Source organism: Protopterus annectens, chromosome 6.part1 (genome assembly GCF_019279795.1).
Source record: "Protopterus annectens isolate FY-2018-M chromosome 6.part1, PAN1.0, whole genome shotgun sequence".
Classification (NCBI taxonomy): domain Eukaryota; kingdom Metazoa; phylum Chordata; order Ceratodontiformes; family Protopteridae; genus Protopterus; species Protopterus annectens.
In genome coordinates this window covers 71,680,437-71,699,050 of record NC_056738.1, presented here as the reverse complement: position 1 = coordinate 71,699,050, position 18,614 = coordinate 71,680,437, and the positions used below count along the sequence as shown (strand labels likewise).

At 41.4% G+C, this 18,614-nt stretch overlaps 1 protein-coding gene across 4 annotated transcripts in view; it reads right to left on the bottom strand.

Moving 5' to 3' along the window:
• UBR3 (ubiquitin protein ligase E3 component n-recognin 3) overlaps window positions 1–18,614 on the bottom strand; it is a 4,226,407-nt gene that overhangs the window by 4,009,970 nt on the left and 197,823 nt on the right. For all 4 annotated transcript variants that reach the window (XM_044075499.1, XM_044075501.1, XM_044075502.1 and 1 more), the window contains exon 2: window positions 15,885–16,024. In XM_044075499.1, the coding sequence (XP_043931434.1) occupies window positions 15,885–16,024 (140 nt within the window). The remainder of the gene's footprint in view (window positions 1–15,884; window positions 16,025–18,614) is intronic.

The following is an 18,614-nucleotide window of genomic DNA, read 5'->3' as shown; positions in this document are numbered from 1 at the left end:
ATATACACATACACATATATACATACACACACACACACACACACACACACACACACATATATACACATATATCTGATCTCAAGCACCATCCCACTTGCCGTCCCCAGAACAAATCTGTCCGCTTCACACAAAATAATGCACAGCAAACACACACTAGCAACCAGATTTTACAATCATGCTAACCTACTGCTTTAAAATATATCACATGACATTTCTTCCAGAATAGAGTTATAAGATTATTTATGCTTGTCAATCAGATGAATTAAATGAGTTATAGTAAAGTATATGTTTGGGACACAAGCTTTTAACACAGATTATTATGCTACTGTTAAGTAGATTTTCAAAAACATTTAAATAAATGTTTCATTTTTTATGCCTTCTAAAATAAGACATTTACTTACTACAAGAAACTACATCATTTAAACTCATTATAACTGACATATTTTATGAACAGAGTATTTTTCCTGAATCTGTGGTGTGTCAGTGTGATAACCTTGTCAATGTTTATACTAACTGCTTTCAGTTTCTCTGTGAGAATTCTGTGATTTGAAGATTCTGAGGTAACTCAAGGACATTGTGCATAAGACAGCCCACATCCCAGATTGTCTCTCTTAACATTTTGGCGGAAACTTATTAAAACTAGTGACAAACATTCATTTAGCAGTGTAAATGCATCTAAACATGACAGAACCTCCACAATGTATTCCACAGATCATCACAGCCTCTATGCAAGTGAAATTAAACTCAAAATTACCAACAAGCAATAAAACTCAGCATTCTTCTCCCAACTCAATTTTCATACAAATCCTATTATTCACTGTGCCCACACAGTCAAAAGCATTTTCTATATATTAATAAGGAAAAGAAAAAGAGAGTAGAAAATAAAAGGGAGTGAGGCAGAAATAAAAAATGTAAGAGAAAGCTGTAAGAAGTATATACAATGGAATGTTACTTACTGTTTATATTAATAGAGTTAAAAATAAAACATATTATTTACTCTTACTTAGTTCTGATTATTATTAGTTAAAGCATGACAGATTATTTACAAACAAGCATAAGCAGTATAATCAAGAAAGTATAATTAGAAATAGCATTTGAAGAACTTATAAACTTTTACAAGAAATAAATATGTTATTATTCTATTAATGATATTTTCATTACTGTTCTCCCTGCCCTCCCCACCCTTTACCCACTACATAATCTAAATAGAATGTCATTGTTTAAACAAAGAAAATAAAAGAAGAAGGAAAAAAAAGATAAAGATAAAATGTATCAAATTACTAACCTTACTTTTTCAGAAAGAAAACAAAGTCACAGCCTGCCATTAAATCCTCAGGCATTTTGACTGGTTATGAAACAAAACATTTCTTTGCACATAGAGAATAACTTTGATTAAATCTTTTCCAAAATATTTGTGGCTTTCTGGAAATGCAGGAACTATATTCAAAAAGATTAATAATGAACTAAAATGATGAGAGAGAAAAAACATATAACAAATCATTTGTTTTTAGTCTCTTCTTCTTCTCTGAAGTCTTCCAGGAAGCTTCAGTTGCCAATCTCTTTAATGAAGAACTAGCCCATTCCATTTCTTCTATTTTATCCAAAATCCTTTTTCTTTGACAAACAGTAAAGCAGAGTCTAAATCATCGAGGAATGGACCATCAGGAAGGAAGATTTTAAGCTTGGCAGGAAACAGAAGGTATGTTTTAAACTGTGCTTTTAAGCTCCCTTATTAGTGGCAGAAAAACTTTTCTTTTAGCAATTACCATGGAAGAATAGTCATTGTCAAAATGCACAGTTGTCTCATTAATTTTAACAGAAGGTTTAGCCCAAGCAGATTTAAGAACCGTCTCTTTATCAAAAGATGATAGAAATCTAACTATAACTGATCTAGGATAGTTTTGTTAGAGTTAGTATTAGCTATAGATCTATGTGCTCTTCGATACCAAAAGAGAATGCTTCTGGTAAATCTAAAGTTTTAGGGAGCCATGTTGTTAAAAAGAAGTAATATTGTTACCTTCAATATTTTCTGGCAGTCCAAAAATCCTAATGTTATTATAGATCTATTTTCCAGGTCATCCAGCTTTGTTTGTAAATGTGTATTTTGTTTCAGCAGAAACTCAATGTTGATTTCCTCTTCTTGTATTTTATTTTCCATGTCATTCACAGCTTCTTCTATGCCTGTCATCTGGATCTTCTGTTGTTGCAGGTCCATATGTAACAAGTCTATTTGTTTTGTAGTTTTTCTATGAAAGTGTCTATTTTAGTATCCATTTTATCCATCTTAGCAGTAAGTTGCTGGACTATAATTATCAGAGACTGAAGTTCTTTCTTGATGCTGGAGTCTTGAGAATTTGTCTTACTGGAACTCATTTCAGACTGATAAACTGACAGGAAAATTTCCAAAGTAATTTCTGACAGGAATATTATTAAGATTTCCTTTCTTTTTTAGATATAGTTCAAGAACTATATAAAACAAACATATTTAGAAAGAAAATTACTTCAAGAATTAATTTTTTAAGTAATTAATTCCTGTCAATGTAATGAAATTGGTGGAGCTGAAGAAATCTGCTGCTATCCTGTGTTCATCCTTGCAGAAGGACTTTCTGACCACAGTGGCAATGTGGTGGTCAAAAGTGAGGTGGCCATCGACCTGGCTGCCCAGATCTCTTATGACCCCTTCAGTGTTCAGTGGGCTCCCATCAATGTGTTAATACATGGGAACTGTTTTTTTTCCAAAGGGGATAATAATGCATTTTTTGGAGTTAAGCTTCAGGCCATAAGGTCCATCACCCGTCATTGGACTCAGAGAGGCCCTTTTCTAGGATGTCTGCATCACTTGGGGAGTTGATAATGACTCCTAGCTTGCAGTCATCAGCGAACTTGGTCAGACAAAAGTACTTCTGTGTTGGCCTGGACTTCTGAGAAGTAGATGCCAAACAGGAGAGGGCCCAGGACCAAGACCCGTGGGACTCCACTCATGACTAGTCAACAATCTGACTTGGAATCCGCAACTTTCACTCTGTGGGTCCTGTCCGCCTGCAACCCACCTTGGGATACAAGGGTTGATGCCTAGTTTGCTGAGTTTATCAATGATACCTGAGTGGGGAATGACATCAAAGGCCTTGGCCAGGTCGAAGTAAGCTGTAAGCACTGCTTTACTCTCATCCACAGCTTGGGTGACTGCCTCGAAGAAGTCAATCAGGTTCAGCAAGCAGGATCTCCCTTTGACAAAGCCAAACTGTGTGGGTTCAAGAGTTTGGAGATTGCCTATATCTCTGTTAAGCAGGTCCATGATGATGCACTCCACAGTTTTGCATACCAGACTTGTTAGGCTAATGGGGCGATAGTTACCAGGGTCTGTAGTTCTCCCCCCTTTATGGAGCAGGATGACTGTGGCAGTGCGCCATTCGTTAGGGACATAGCCTGAGGTAAGGCTGTGACTGAACAGGGCACAGAGATGTGGTGCTAGTTTGTTTTGTAGCTCATGCAGGATACAGCCAGGGATATTATGTCCCATGGATGCTGATTTCTTAGCTTTGGACAATGCAGCTTTTACCTGTGCCGCAGAAATGGTGGGTACCAGGCTTTCTTCTGGTACTGTGATAGGGCCCTTGGGGGGAAAGAGGGGTAAAGCTGGCACTGAATCTGTTGGCCAGTATGTTGGCTATATCTACTGGCTAAGTATAGGAGGTGCCATTGTGCAATAACTCAGAGCAAATCTGGGTATTGCCTTGGAGGTTTCTGATATAGCTATAGAAGGCTTTGCTTTGTGGTGGTTTTTGGTGTCAGCCGCAATTCTGCCTTCATAGCTGGCTTTAGAGGATTTGTTAAGAGATCTCAGTTTTTTGTTGAGACTGATAAAGGAGGTTTTCCAGTCTTGTGACTATTTTTTTCTGCAACAGTTTCTTCCTCCTGTTGTACAGTTTATTGATGAGTGGGAACCACCAGATTGGCTTCCTTGTTTTGGAGGAGAACGTCTTAGTTCTATGTGGTATGGCAAGGTCCATGCATTTGTGTACGTGCTTGTACAGTGCATTGGTGTATGATTCTGCAGTTGTGCAGCTATTTCCCATTGGCATGGGTGCCGAGAAGTTAGCCACCTCTGTTTTTAGGAGCCCAAAGTCGGTTTTAGAGAAGTTTTTCAGGGTGGTCACCTTAGCAGGGGTTGTAGCTGAGATGGAGATTTCCATGGTCATCAGTTTGTGGTCGGATTTAAACATGGAGGAACTGACTATAGGTGAGGAGCAACTGTCTCCCATGTTGGTGATAACCAGGTCGAGGATGTTGTTTCCTCTAGTGGGTGTCAGAATGAGCTGGTCCAGGGCATTGGAATTGATAAATCCCGGAAAGCGTTGGGCCTGTACATTGGTACTTTAATAGTTTTCCCAGTTGATGGAAGGGTAGTTGAAATCACCCAGTATGAGAGTACTGGGTTGGACCTCGATAGACTCCAGGGTGCTTAGGAACTTGGAGTGAGAGTCTAGGGATATGTTTGGGGTTCTGTAGCAGGCTATGACTTGTATCGCCATCTTACCCAGTGTTAGTTGTACCTGAAGTATCTTGGATGCATTATTCTGGGCTACCAGTCTAGAGGTGTGCGTATCCTTAAGAATATGGAGACACCACAGCCTTTGGAGCTTCCGATCATATTCTAGGGCCGAAAGGTATGGAATGAGTTGTAGCCTGGGAGCGCAGGGGTGCTTTCTGCCTCTTTAAACCAGGTCTCAGTTACAGCACAGATGGCGACATTCTCCATTTTGAGGAGAGCATCGAGCGAGTGCATCTTGAGATTTAGACTTCTAGCACTGAGCAGCATGACCCTCAGATTGCATTTGTTTGTAGCTGTTATGGTGTAATTCTGATCTTTGGAACACTACCTAAAAAAGGCACTATAGGGTGGCAAGAGCCTTAGCCAGTACCCGGAATCCCTGGGGTGACAGATGCAGGCCGTCTCTGGCAAAGCATTGAGGTCTGTCGAGCATGTCGGCCTAGGCAGACAGATACTGGATCCCCTTAGAATGACACCAGAGACTTAGCCCAATTGTTGAAGTCAATCATTTTCTACTCGTACTGTAGTATCATTCTGGGTGACAGTAGAATACTGCTCAGGGCTAAAGTCATACCTGCCTGAGCCACATGATCCGAGAGTTCCATCACATCTCTTTTCATGTAGTCCAGGGAGGTACGTCACAGGTCATTCACACCCACATGGACAATGATGAGTCATATTTGTACTTGTTGTGGAGTGACCTGAGTGCATGTGTTATGTGGCAGATCCTGGCACCTGACAGACAACTGACTGTCACCTTCTCCATGTTCAACCTAGCGATTGGGACATCAGTGTGGCTCACAACTGAGTCTCCTATGATTAGTACATTGGGCAAAGTGTTTTGCTTTAAGGGCTCAAGAGCCTACGTAAAGGTGGGTGTATGGTTTGTGTTTCTACATGTGGGTTGTGATGCTTGGTGTTTTGGGGTGTTGTGTGTTCTACATAGCGAGTTGCAGGTGCTGATTTTCTCCTCTTGAACAGCTAGTCTGGTCTTGGTTGGAGTGTACACTACTTCCAGTTTGGTGATATAAGTGCATCTCGGTTCACTATCAGAAGCCTGAAACACTATAAGCTTGAAAATCAAAATCCTGAAACCAAAAGCCTGAAAATTCAAAATCCTGAAACTCAAAATCCTGAAAACACAAAATGGACATACTGACGTCATTGTGGCTTTGCTATTGTTAGCCCTGTGGTGTTAGGTCATGCGTTGGGTTCAGGTGAGTCATGATTGGTTTTATGTTAGGGTTAGGGGGCGTGTGTGTTAGGTTAGAGGGCGGTTAGTAGCATGTATGCAATAGTGACAAATATTGGGGTTAGGAGCGTTTTAGGAGTTAGGTTAGGGTTAGAGTAGCGGGTCAGGTGAGTGTCACGATATTTTTAGGGTTAGGGAGGTTCAGGGTCAGTTGGTAGATATTAGTGTCTTTATAGTGACATATTAGCATTATTTTGTTTTTTAGATTTTTTAGTTTCATTTTTTTTTTGGGTTTTTGTTTTTTGATTTTTTTTTGGTTTCAGGATTTTGATTTTCAAGCTTATAGTGTTTCAGGCTTCGGATAGGGAACCGTGCATCTCACATGTATGAGTGTTGGGAGGTTAGGGGAGAGGGTTGTCTGTGTACTTTAGACAGTTGCCACACTGTCTCAGCATGCCCAAGTGCACCAGGTTAGCAGGAGAAAGCACAGGAAATTGCCCTACAATCACACCAGGAGGGGTGGTCATAACTAGTAAGTACTGGTTCTGTTACTACTGAAGCTCTAGATGCTGCAGACCTGTATTTTAACTATGCTACTCAATTTTAAGGTTAAGAACTCAGTAAGAAAAAACTCAATATGAGGCACAGATTAATCATTTATAGTCAAAAGAATAACACTTGCAGTATGAAAAAAAACAGTTAAACAGCAATTAAATACAGTAAAATGCAGTTAAACTGGAACAAATTGCAGTAGATATCAATGAAATATAGTTAATCAGTAGATTGCTTTGAAACAATAACTCACAAATCACAACAGTAACAGACAGCACTAATAAAACAGTGATTCAGTAGAATACTGTCATCAGTTTAGTGAGGCTACCAACAAGCAGTAATAAATATGGCAATCAGCAAAATGAAGTTGAAAGAGGTACAGGTTTTTTTTTTCTAGTAGAAAGTGAAAAGACAGAAGATAATGAGATAAACTAAGTTCTCATCTATAAACAGCAGAAAAAGCTGATGTAATGTGACTGGGGAGTGTCCAGTATCAACTTTATACCAGAGGCGGGTAACTCAAAGCCACCAAGATTTAACATCACCACAACTGGCCGAGTGGGTTGGACAAAAACAGTTGTATAGATTACAGAGATATGTAGTGAAACAGAAGTACAGAAAACAATTGAAAATAAACACTTATCTTTTTCCAATATCACAGCAGGGGAAAAGGCAGAGGGCCAGTTTCTGAGCAGCTATGAACAGGTTAAGCAAACAAGTGAAAAAATAAGATACGGTGGGTGAGCTGACAAGGCCTGCAACTCAGAAATTCTTCATGTTGCGGTACTGGCTAATAAAAAGGTTTTACAAGAGAGCCACCTTATGTCTGCTGACGAAGCTGCATCAAAATGGGATGTGGAAGCCTTTTCTAGCAAAAAAAAAGTCCCACATGATAAGGGGAAAGTAAACGGGGGGGGGGTGACTAAAGAAGCTTTATTTCAGGAAAGTCCTGTAGGTCTTGCAGAGCTTGAAGGAAGTCAAAGAAGAATTTGCTCATTGGTGAAAATTAAAAATAGCCAAATAAAATTTAATAGAACAGTAACAAATATCCAAAGTTAAATACTTGACAATGGTAACCCAACACTAAAGGGACAAGGTCTGTAACTGGACCTGTGCCTCTGGTCATGCCCAATTTGGGAACAAGCCCATTCTGAATACTAGATATTTTTCTAGTACCTGGTCTCTGGACAGAAGGTAAGTTCTGGACCAACCTGGCTGGGAAAGAAGGCACCCTGGTCATCACAGAAAAGTGAAGAACTATGTGGTTAACTTCAGAGTGGAGATCTGGAGGAGGCTAACTAGATGGATGGGGTAGAAAAATCTTGGTGGACTTAAGACAGAGAAGCCTATCCAAAAGGTGACCAAAGCAGTGGTTTTGATTTTGTTTTTCTTCTTCTTGGACTTCTCTATGAATTTCAAAATCAGGGAATGATGCAAAAAGTCTGGTGGGTCACTTCTGGACAAGCACATTCCTGGGAACCTTCACAAGGAAAGAAAACATTAGCTGCTGCAATTGTAGTTGGTCAGAGATGCAAACAGGTCACATCAGGGTCCATTCCCCAAATAATGGTATAAAGCTCACACTAGCAAGACTGAGGGACTGCTTGTGAGACATTAGATGAGAATAGCTGTACCTATATGTGACAGAATTACTATGGCTCAGAATGTGGGAAGCAACAAGAAGGCGACTAGGGGGAAAACGCCAGTCACAAATTCTTATGACCTCTCAAGTAAGGGGAGGTCAGAAATGTGTTCAATACTTCTGGCTTGTTCAAATACACTTCCACCATCATACTGTCACAGTGGACAACATTTAAACTGGAAGGGAGGCAGTCGTTGAAAGGCTGCAAGGTCGGAAGGATGATGCGCATATTCAGTACATAGATGGGCAGCAAGGATACTCAAGGCAGCCATTAGCCTAGGATGGTCTGCTCCTCATAAAGCACCCCCTCCACATCAGAGCAAAGAAGTAAATTGTCAGAGTCATCTATGTGAGAATGGGTCAGAAAGGGATTGTCCAAAAATAGACTGCAGTTCAGTGTCCACCTAATAAGATGGTTCTTGCATTTCCTTGATGTTCTTATGGCATCACCCTACTGGTCAGTTAACTGTTTTTTCCACTGAGTCCTGAGAATCCACTGTAGAACACTCTTCTGTAGCTCTGAACTGGGCATCATGAATACTGTCAAGACTACTAGACTTATGCATTCAGACAAATACATGCCTGCAAAGAACTGCTGCATATTGAACTAAGAACCATCACGTTTAGAAGACGAAGCTTTTCCGGGGGGGGGGGGGTTCACAGCAAGTACAGGTGTACAGTTTATCATATAAAAGTTAAGACATATGGGCATACCATTTGTGACTTTGCAAGTTTGACCATTATGCTCAAGGACTAAAACTGACAAGAGATGTAAATTTCTGGATGCAGGCTCTGTATTGATGCTGCTCTCAGGAACCAGCTGCCCAGGCAGTTAATGACCTTGGATCCCTGAAGTCAGTGAGTTGCTGCAACTATGAACATGTAACTGCTTAACACCTAGGGGTTGTGTTAAATGCAGTCCTGAACGGAAAACCACTAGCTCTAACATGGAAGCAACAAAACCTCCTGGACTCCTGCACATTTTTAATATGCAGATAAGCATCTTGGGAGGTGGAGACAGCACATCCAGTCCCCTTTGGAAAGACAAGTATAGACAGTACTGTGAGCACCCAATAAGGGAGTTCTTAAAACATGCATATTTAGGCCAGCCAAATCAAGAATAGCCCAATGTCTTGAATTTTCTTGACCACTAAAATGAACCCTGAACAAAAGAAATGCCCTTTTTGGTCTACTGGAACCACATGACTACACAAAGCTGGAGAGGGGAACCTGTCTGACAGGGAAACAGTAGGTGAACATCTAAAACTGAAAATCAGGAAAGAAAGGAACAGTCCAACCATAGTCCTGAATAACTTTGAAAAATACTGAACAAACATTTTGAGGGAAAAAAATTAAAGTAGGCTGGGTCCTTTTACAGAGAAACAAACATCAGATGCAAACAGAATATCTGAAGAAGAGTGCCTTGGGCACGAGGAATTATGGGAAAGAAGTCTGGAAGCCAGGAAAAGTTTGATGGGGTGAGCCAAGTACCTGCCAGTGTTAGTCCTATACGCAACAGAGTTAAAATCACCCAATGTTAAACATGTTTTACTAAGAAAGAAAAGTAAACCTGATATCTACTTTTGCAAGTGATGAGAAAGAAAGTACAGTTGTGTATCTACCATAAATGTAGATGTTAGACTGCATTCACTGTTGCAGTCATTACACTTGGGTTATCCTGCTGGCAGGCTACCCGCAGTCGGCCTGAATTCCAAAGTCCTGGTCCGGCGTCGGTTGCTGTCGCCTCTTCCCGGACGTCAGTGCACCAGGGGTATATAAGATGTAGCCGACGCCATTTTCTTCAGTTTTTCATGCCCCAGATGTCAGGTGCCCCCAAGAAGGTAGGCAATACATATTGCTTATAAAAATATACAGTAAAATAAAAACAATACCTTCATCTACAAGCAAATACACCACATAGGTTGTATAGGATAGAGAAGTATAGATAAGTCCCAGCAAAGAAAGGGGGATGGAGGGAGGGTAACCTGGACTGCAACAGTGAATACACTCAAACATCTACATTTATGGTAGGTACACAACTGTACTATGTTCATCGTGTTTCACTGTTGCAGTCATTACACTTGGGGTGAATCCCAAAGCTGAGGTTTGGGCGGCTGGGTCTAAATAAGACTAGGAGTGGCTATGAGGCCCTGCAGAACTACAGTGGCAAAGCCTGCTCTGGATTTAGAGTTAAGAGGTAAGTGATAATGTTTGGTAAAAGTGTGCACTGAACTCCAAGTTGCAGCCTCCATAATTTCCTTGGTTGGTACTCCTCTGAGAAAGGCTGCTGAAGTGGCTGCTGCCCTGGTAGAATGTGGCCTAATATTCTTAGGCACTGACTTGCCATGCTGTGCATAGCAGAAACGAATACAGTGTCCTATCCATTTTGAAATAGTCTGCTTTGAGATAGCCTTTCCTTGTGATCCTGCAGCATATGCTACAAACAGCTGCTCAGTTTTTCTGAAAGCTTTTGTTTTGTCCAAGTAGAAGCGTAGCCGCCTGTGTATGTCCAAAGAGTGCAGAAGTCTCTCCCCTTTATTCTGGGGATTTGGGTAAAATGTTGGCAAATAAATGGTTTGGTTAAGAGCCACACTGGATACTACCTTTGGCATAAATGTTGGGTTAGTCCTTAGAGAAACCCTGTCCGGATGAAAAATGATAAAAGGTTCCACTGCCATTAATGCCTGTAACTCTGAGACTCTTCTTGCTGAAGTTATTGCTAGGAGCAGAGCAGTTTTCCATGATAAGAATTTTATATCAGCTGTATTGGCTGGCTCAAAAGGAGGCAGTGTGAGCTTTTCTAAGACAAAGTTGAGGTCCCATGTAGGTATCGGTGCTCTCCTTGGGGGACTTATGTTTTTTGCCCCTCTGAGGTACTGTCTAAGCAGTGGATGAAAAAAATAGGAGGTTCCGTATTGTAGTGAGCTGAAATGGCAGAGGCATGGATCTTAATTGATGAGAAGGATAGGCCTTTGTCCAGCATCTCAGTTAGGTATTGTAAAATCTGAGGAATATTTGGAACAAGTGGTTCAAGTCCTTGTGCCTGGTTCTAAGCACAGAATCTCTTCCATTTCTCTGCATAAGATTTCCTGGTGCTGGGCCTCCTGGCTTCCAAAATGACATCCACAACAGCTTTAGAGAGAGGTGTGTTCTGAGTGGCTATATTATCTGCCATGCAGCCAGATTTAAGGTTCTGAGTTGGCTGTGCAGGATCTGATTGTTTTGTTTAGTCAGAAGATGAGGAATTTGAGGTAAAGTCCAGGCTGGGCGTTGAGACAAGCTCTTTATGATTGGGTACCAGTGCTGGAGTGGCCAGTCTGGGGCAATCAGAATCATTTTTAGCTTCTCGTCTGACTTTTAGGAGCACCTTCGGAAGGAGAGGCAGTGGTGGAAAGGCGTAAACTGGTAGGGTTTTCCAGCTGAATGATAGAGCATCCACTTTCCATGCTTGTGAGTGATAAGTCCTTGTGCAGAATCTCTGTAGTTGGCAGTTGTGAGGGGAGGCAAAAAGACCTATGTCTGGGCATCCCCATTTTCTTGTTATCATGCTGAAGACCTGTGGATTTAGTTTCCACTCATGAGGGTCCATGAGGTTTCTGCTTAGTTTGTCTTCCAGAGTATTTTTCTTTCCTGGCAGGAGTTGTGCCTGCAGATGTACTTGATAGGTCAGTGCTGTGTTCCACAAAGTCATGGCTTGCCTGCAGAGGGGGGTAGGAATGTGTGCCCCCTTGCTTATATACCACATAACTGTAGTATTGTCCGTCTTTAGTAATAGTTGTCCTGGATGTAGTAAATCCTTGAAGGCTGTCGGGGCATTCTGTACAGCTAGCATCTCTTTTTGATTGATGTGGAGATGCATTTGATCCGCGGGCCATGTGCCCTGAATACATTTTCCTGCCATGTGTGCCCCCTAGGCATAATCCAATGCATCTGTTGTTAGTGTTTGCCTGGCTGTGGGTAAAGTGAAAGGCTGTCCCTTGTTGTGGTGACAGGCCAGTGCCCACCATCGAAACTCCTGTTGCAGGCAGGGAATAAGAGTTATTATTGTTTCCAGGCTGTGGCAATGTTGAGTCCAAACACTTTTTAGATACCATTGTAGCTTCCTCATATGCAGTCTTGCATATGGAATTAGCAGGATGCAGGATGCCATGAAGCCCAAAGCCTGCAGAATTTTTCTTGCAGGTAGCTGGGTCTTTGTTGCCATCATCTGAAAGTAATGAGTCAGTTGCCTTTGCTTGTCTGGCTTGAGATAAGACATCTGGGCAGTTGTATTTAAGCTTGCACCCAGGAATATTATCTCTTGAGAGGGCACTAGTTTTGATTTATTTTCGTTTACTGTGTACCCTAGGCAAATTAGTAATCTTTTTACAAACACTAGATGCTTTAGTAGAATGTCCTTGCTCTCTGCTTGAATAAGGCAGTCATCCAAATAGAGGTATACTTAAATCCCTTTTTGTCTGCAAAAAGCAATTACCGGTGCCAGGCATTTTGTAAAGACCCTAGGCACAGTAGATAAGCCAAAGGGCAGTGCAGAGAACTGGTAATGCATTGAGCCAGCTATGAATCTGAGGTATCTTCTGCAAGATTGTCTGATTGGGACATGCAAGTATGCCTCTTTGAGGTCCAGAGTAACTAGCCAAGCCTTCTTGCCCATCATGGGTAGAAGTTGCTGCAGTGTCAACATTTTGAATTTTGGAACATCCAGGAAAGTGTTTAGAATTGACAGGTCCAGTATTGGTCTCCAGGCTTTGTCCTTTCTGGGTACCAAGAAGAGTCTTGAGTAAAATCCTTGTCCCTGTTCTTGCTGTGGTACTTCTTGAATAGCTCTCATGTCCATGAGGGCAGAAATTTGTTTTTGTGCCTCTGCCCATTGATTTTGTGGCAGGTCTGGCATACACCTTTTGACCTTGGTAGGGTGTGAAAGTGGAACCTGTAACCCTGAGAAACAACATTCAGTACCCATTTGTCCTGGGTGATCATGTGCCAATTTTGTGAGAAAAGTGCTAGTTTTCCCCCTAAGGGTGCTGTGAAAAGGTAAGTGCTTGGCATTTGTAGAGGGAAGTCATTGGGACTGTTTCCTATAAGGTTGTGATTTGTCTTCTCCGCCTTTGGGGGCTGATGGACTCCATTGTTTAGGTCTGTATGAGCCTTGGGGCTGAGATCTGCATCTTGGGCATCTGTATCTGCCTCTTTGTGGCCTGTCTGACACTGGAAAGGACCAATTTTTAGAAGGCCAGTTCCTGCTAAATCTAGGTGGCTGAACCTGTAAGAAATCCTTTACTGTCTGCATTGATTTTGCTTTATCCTCCATTTTATTTAACACCTCTTCTGCCTTAACACCAAACAAAATATCATGCTGTAATGCAGCATCCAATAATTTTGCTTTAACATGATCAGGTAAACTTTCTTCTTTTAACCAAGCATGCCTTCGAATGACAGAACCTGTAACTCCGGCTCTGCAATAAGCCTCTAATGAATCAAAACAACATTGCAAAGTATGCCTTCCCACTTGTTCAGATGCATGCAATAAATCCTGCATTTCCTTATTGTCAGGACCTTCTGTGCCTGTAAGCATTTTTTGTTTTAGCAAAGACATTAGGTATTGTTGATATTTAAGCATGTGAAACTGGCAGTTTAAAGCCCTTACAGCTAAAGTAGCAGAAGTGTAAACTTTTTCCCCATCTATCCAGTGCTCTAGAATCCCTATCAGAGGGAACAGGGTTTTTTGCAGTGGAAGCCTTGACCCCTTTGGGACCCTGAGAAATTGTTTCTGGGTCAGCAGCAGGGTTTTTATAAAGAAATTTATGAGAGTCTGGGACCCTGTAGTACCTATCTGGTTTGACTGGTGCAGGGGGTAAAGAATCAGGAGATAAACTGGATTCATAAAAAACATCAACAATATCTAGTACAGGGGGGATAGCAAGGGGCCTGTGCTGAGGCAGTAAAAGAAAGTCTCTGAGCCTTTTCTTTGATTCTGAATAATCCTGGCTCTCCCAATGGAAATGTTCCCTCATGGTGTGCAAGGTTTCCCCAACAGAGTAATCCTCAGGAGGAGAGGCTGAAGGGATGGATTCTTCAGTGTCAGAGTCCTCATAGGGAGGAAGAGAATATCCCTGATCTGAAGAGGAATCAGAAGAAATTGAAACCTGGTCAGGGGAGTCATAGTCAGTGTCTTGCCTAGGCCTTTTATCATGAGGGGGACGGGAACCCCTGATCAGAGTAATTTAGGTCCTCGGCCATTTTAAGCATCTGTTTCTTTGGCATGGATGACTGTCCAGGAGAATGCTGTACTTGTTTCTTTGTCTTTAATGGTGTTTTATACTTTGACTTGGCTGCTGAAGTGGACTTGATAGTAAGCTGTGTAGGTCTGAAAACACCCTCAGAAGCCGATGCCTGCTCAGCGGCTCCAGACCCATCTGAGGGAATAGTTTCCGTAGGCCCAATACCTTGAGTTTCCAGAAGCCTAGTTGTCTCTACGTGGGAGTCGGAGGAGGCCTGTGGCTCTGAGGTAGTGGGTATCGAGGGCTGCGAAAGCGCCTCACTGAGAACCGGCGACTGGCCTAGAAGAGGCTTCGTCATCGGTTTTGGACCTCGGATGCCTGTCCCTTTCTTTGTCCTTGCGTTTTTTATGAATTCCGGTTGTTGGTTGTTCCGATGGCATTATGTAGTTAAACCTTCGGCCAAAGTAACGTAAAGCAAAATCAAACCGATGCTTCATAGTGCATTCGTTGAATCTAGCACAAAACCGACAACTAGCAACGTCATGGTCAGGGCCTAGGCAAGGAATACAGTAAGAGTGAAAATCCTTATGAGGTATTTGCTTCCCACAAGAAATACAATTGTTAACTTTTACTGACATCTGTCTGGAGCAAGAAAACGTTTCCCCAACGGGGTACTTAGCTTTATTGAAGACTTCGGTTCTGAAATTCAATTTCGAAAATCTCAGGAGTCGGCCAACCAGCACTTGCAAACTGCTTTTGCTTCGGGCACCACGCGGCAAGAAAGACTGAAGAAAATGGCATCAGCTGCATCTTATATACCCCTGGCACACTGGCATCAGGGAAGAGGCGATAGCAACCGACGTTGGACCAGGACTTTGGAATTCAGGCCGACTGCAGGTAGCCTCCCAGCAGGATAACCCAAGTGTAATGACTGCAACAGTGAAACACGATGAACATCTGGGAGGAAGCAATCTTGTATTCCGGGGTGATTACCAATAATTCTGCTTAAATGTCCCTAAGCAGGTACTGGTGCTCCTTTTTCTACATTTTCTACATTACATGCTGCAATACCACCTCAAAAAATAAGTGGAACCTGGTTGTACACTATGCTTGCAATAGTAGCTAGAAAAATCCAAAGTAAGGGGATACATGTGCAAAGCTTTGGTCAATTCACACAAGGTTTATATAATTCAGGCAATGTTAGAACAGCAACCTACTGGCTGGTATAACAACCCGATGGCACTGCATTTAATACATTCCCTTTGAAATACAAGTTCAAGCAATGTCTAAAAAGTCTTTCGGCTTTTCCCGGTTAGGGGTCGCCACAGCAGAACTCCAGTCTGATAATGATTGGCAGTGAATTTTTACAGTGTTGAGTTGCCAGCCAGGCGCCCAACCTTCAAAGAAGGCACACCCACACAAGCTCACACCTACATGCATGCCTTTCAATTCACTCGACCGCGAGGAGGACACGCAGACTCTGCACAGAAGGAGCTCCAGCCGAGAATCGAACCAGAGAACCTCTTGCTGTGAGGCGACAATGCTAACTGCTGCACCAAAGCGGCCCTAAGAAATTTAAATAATTATGACATCACATAAACACAGTGAATGTCTGAAAACAAATGCGCTCAAAATTATATCTTTATTGTCATCATATAAATACAGTGACTGAAAAATAATGCATTCAGAATAATAACTTTTTTGTTTCCATTGTATTTGACTTACCAGTTTCATTATAGCCATCTCTTAAGTACTGAATAAGGCATAAGATAAATCTAGGAAGAACTAGTTCAGACATCATTAATAGTTCTTTAGGAACACACGGAATATCTGACTGCGATTTCATCTGATGTCTTTTACAAAACCTAAAAATAAAAATAGTAATTGTAAGCAAAGCAATAAACCATGTATGTTATACAAAAAAATATTAGTTTCAAATCAGAAATGCATAAACAGTGAAAAATGACTGCAAAAATGAGGGCATCTGAAAGGCTGCAAAATGAAGTGTAAGAGGATCAGGACAGTAAATATGTGTATAACAAGTGTATCAGAAAATGCATGCATATTATAAGTGAATGCTTTGATTCACTATCACTTAAACACCAAGACAGTTCAGTAGCATACCATGTGCTGTACTCTGCTGTTAGCAAGGGAGACAACACTATTCTCTTCATCCTTACCAACTGTGTCTGACAAAGCCCAAAAACTGATCAGACTTATCAAAAGCAACAGTGGGGTCTTAGTTGGAACAGGAAATCTACTTGCTTACTTTACTTATTTACTGCTTTAAAAACAAGAAATAAGGAAAATAATCAGTATCTGCTGCACGACAGAATTTCAGGTATTTATTCATTTCATTACTAAGTGCATACTTTGAGACATAACCCAATAATACAAAAATCCAAAGATTCTAAACGGAATTATTAACCTTGCTTATGAATTCTGTACATAATCTTTATGTCTGTATGGGTTGTCTGCCAGGGTCTTCACCTCTCGCTGACTTTTTGATGTGGGTGTAAAGTGAGCTGACAATACATCAAATTACTGCAGTGTGTGTGTGCGTGCTTTATGCATGTCAATCTGTGTACAAGACACAGTAGGTTGGAATCCGATTCAGGACTGGTATGTGTCTTATAGCCACTGATTTTATTAACATGTAAATGAACATTAAAAAAAAAAAACACAACGAAAGTGAAGATGGAACTAAGGACAAAGACTTCCTGGAGCCTTGGTATATCTTTTCTGGGAGTAGAAAAACAAACAAAAAAAAAACCACAATATAACTACACACAAATTACAGTGCATAGGACAACCATTTGAAGTGTGTGGACCCACTTCAGTGAGTTCCGTAATGCTGAGACTGAATGGCCAAAAACAGACTTACATATACTATGTCAGAAATGTCCACCTCTCACAGAATACTCCCTTTTCAATGAGGTATGGTGGGTGGAACATCTACACTGTCTTAAGTCCAGCCGAAGGTAGCTTAATCAAGATAATCCGTGAAGACAGACAACAAAAGAGATATGAAGGCCTGGCAGGATACAGAGGGGGGAAGTATGACCTAGGGATAAGGACCCCAAGGCTGGCCTGGACAAAAGGGTGAGCAAAGGAAGGGGGCCTGAAGGGAGGGTGCTCAGACTGCAACAACAAAACTACTCAAACATCTAAACATCTACATGTACAACAAATTCCTAACCTAAGTGGACTATGTTCATCCTAGTATTCACTGCTGCAGTTCTCACTCCTTGAGAACACTCTTAAAAAAACAGGTTTATGGAAGGAACACTAGTCATTTGCAAATAAGTCCATTCATGTCTACAAATCCTAACCTGGCACTGTGCCCCCCTCCAAAATTTCAATGTTTGGAAAAGGTGTACAAAGAGGGACATGTAGTTGCTTTAAGAATGTTCTCTGTGGTGACTTCTCCGAGGAAGACTGTGGTGGCAGCTGTGGCTTTAGTGGTATGGGCTTTAATATGGTCTAGGAATTAATTTTCCATAATACTGTTTACAAAAATCAATGCAATGTGCTAACCTCTTGGAAAAGATCTTATTGTGTACCTTCTTTCTTCTTCCAGATGAGACAAACAGTTGACAAGTTTTTTGAAAGTCTCTGGTGCTATGCAAAACAAATCTCAGGTGTCAGTGCAATCAACAGAATGCATAGTTCTCTCATCGGAGTATTGTGACTTGGGATAACAGACTGCAAGTTCTGCGGTTTGGATAAGTGTCAATTCAGAAACATCTGTAGGCATAAAGTAGGGATTACTGCACAGTGCCATTCTGTCCTAGTGGTATATTAGGAAAGACTTTTGGCACATCATAGTTTGTAGTTATGAGACTCATCTAGGTCAGTAATTTTTATCAAGAACACCACCTGTCAAGAAAGAAAATGAATATTGTACAAGGCTGTTTCAAATGAGGTGCAAGGTCAACTTCTCCAGTACACAGGTAAGATCCCATCGTGAAACAATCTGTGCTTCCCTGGAATTAGGGTGAAATCCTCCAGGCAGTCAGCCTCAAGTTTGGCCAATGTTTGGATGCAGCGTTGACTGTGTGTGTTGAGTCAGTAAGTCCACTCATTAAGGCAGCACTTCATATTTTTTCTCTTGCCAGACTACACAGGAGAGACAACCAATGCTATCTTGTCCAAAAGGGAAGTAGGAGAATAACATCTGGCTTCCCTTCCTTTACTTTGGTCAGTACTCTGGTGATCGAAAATATGGCAAGGAAAACAAGACATGTCCAACTCAGGCAGAAGGTATGTTTCATCCAGGCTACTTAAATTGCTACCCTGAACCAGAACAGTCTCAGCTGCCTGTTCAGATAGGAAGCAAACGGGTCCACGTAAAACACACCAAATCTCCTGGTCAACTCTATGAATGAGTTACAGTGCAACATTTATTCATTATGTTCTAATTGGGATATGCTCAATCTGTATGCTACCTCATTC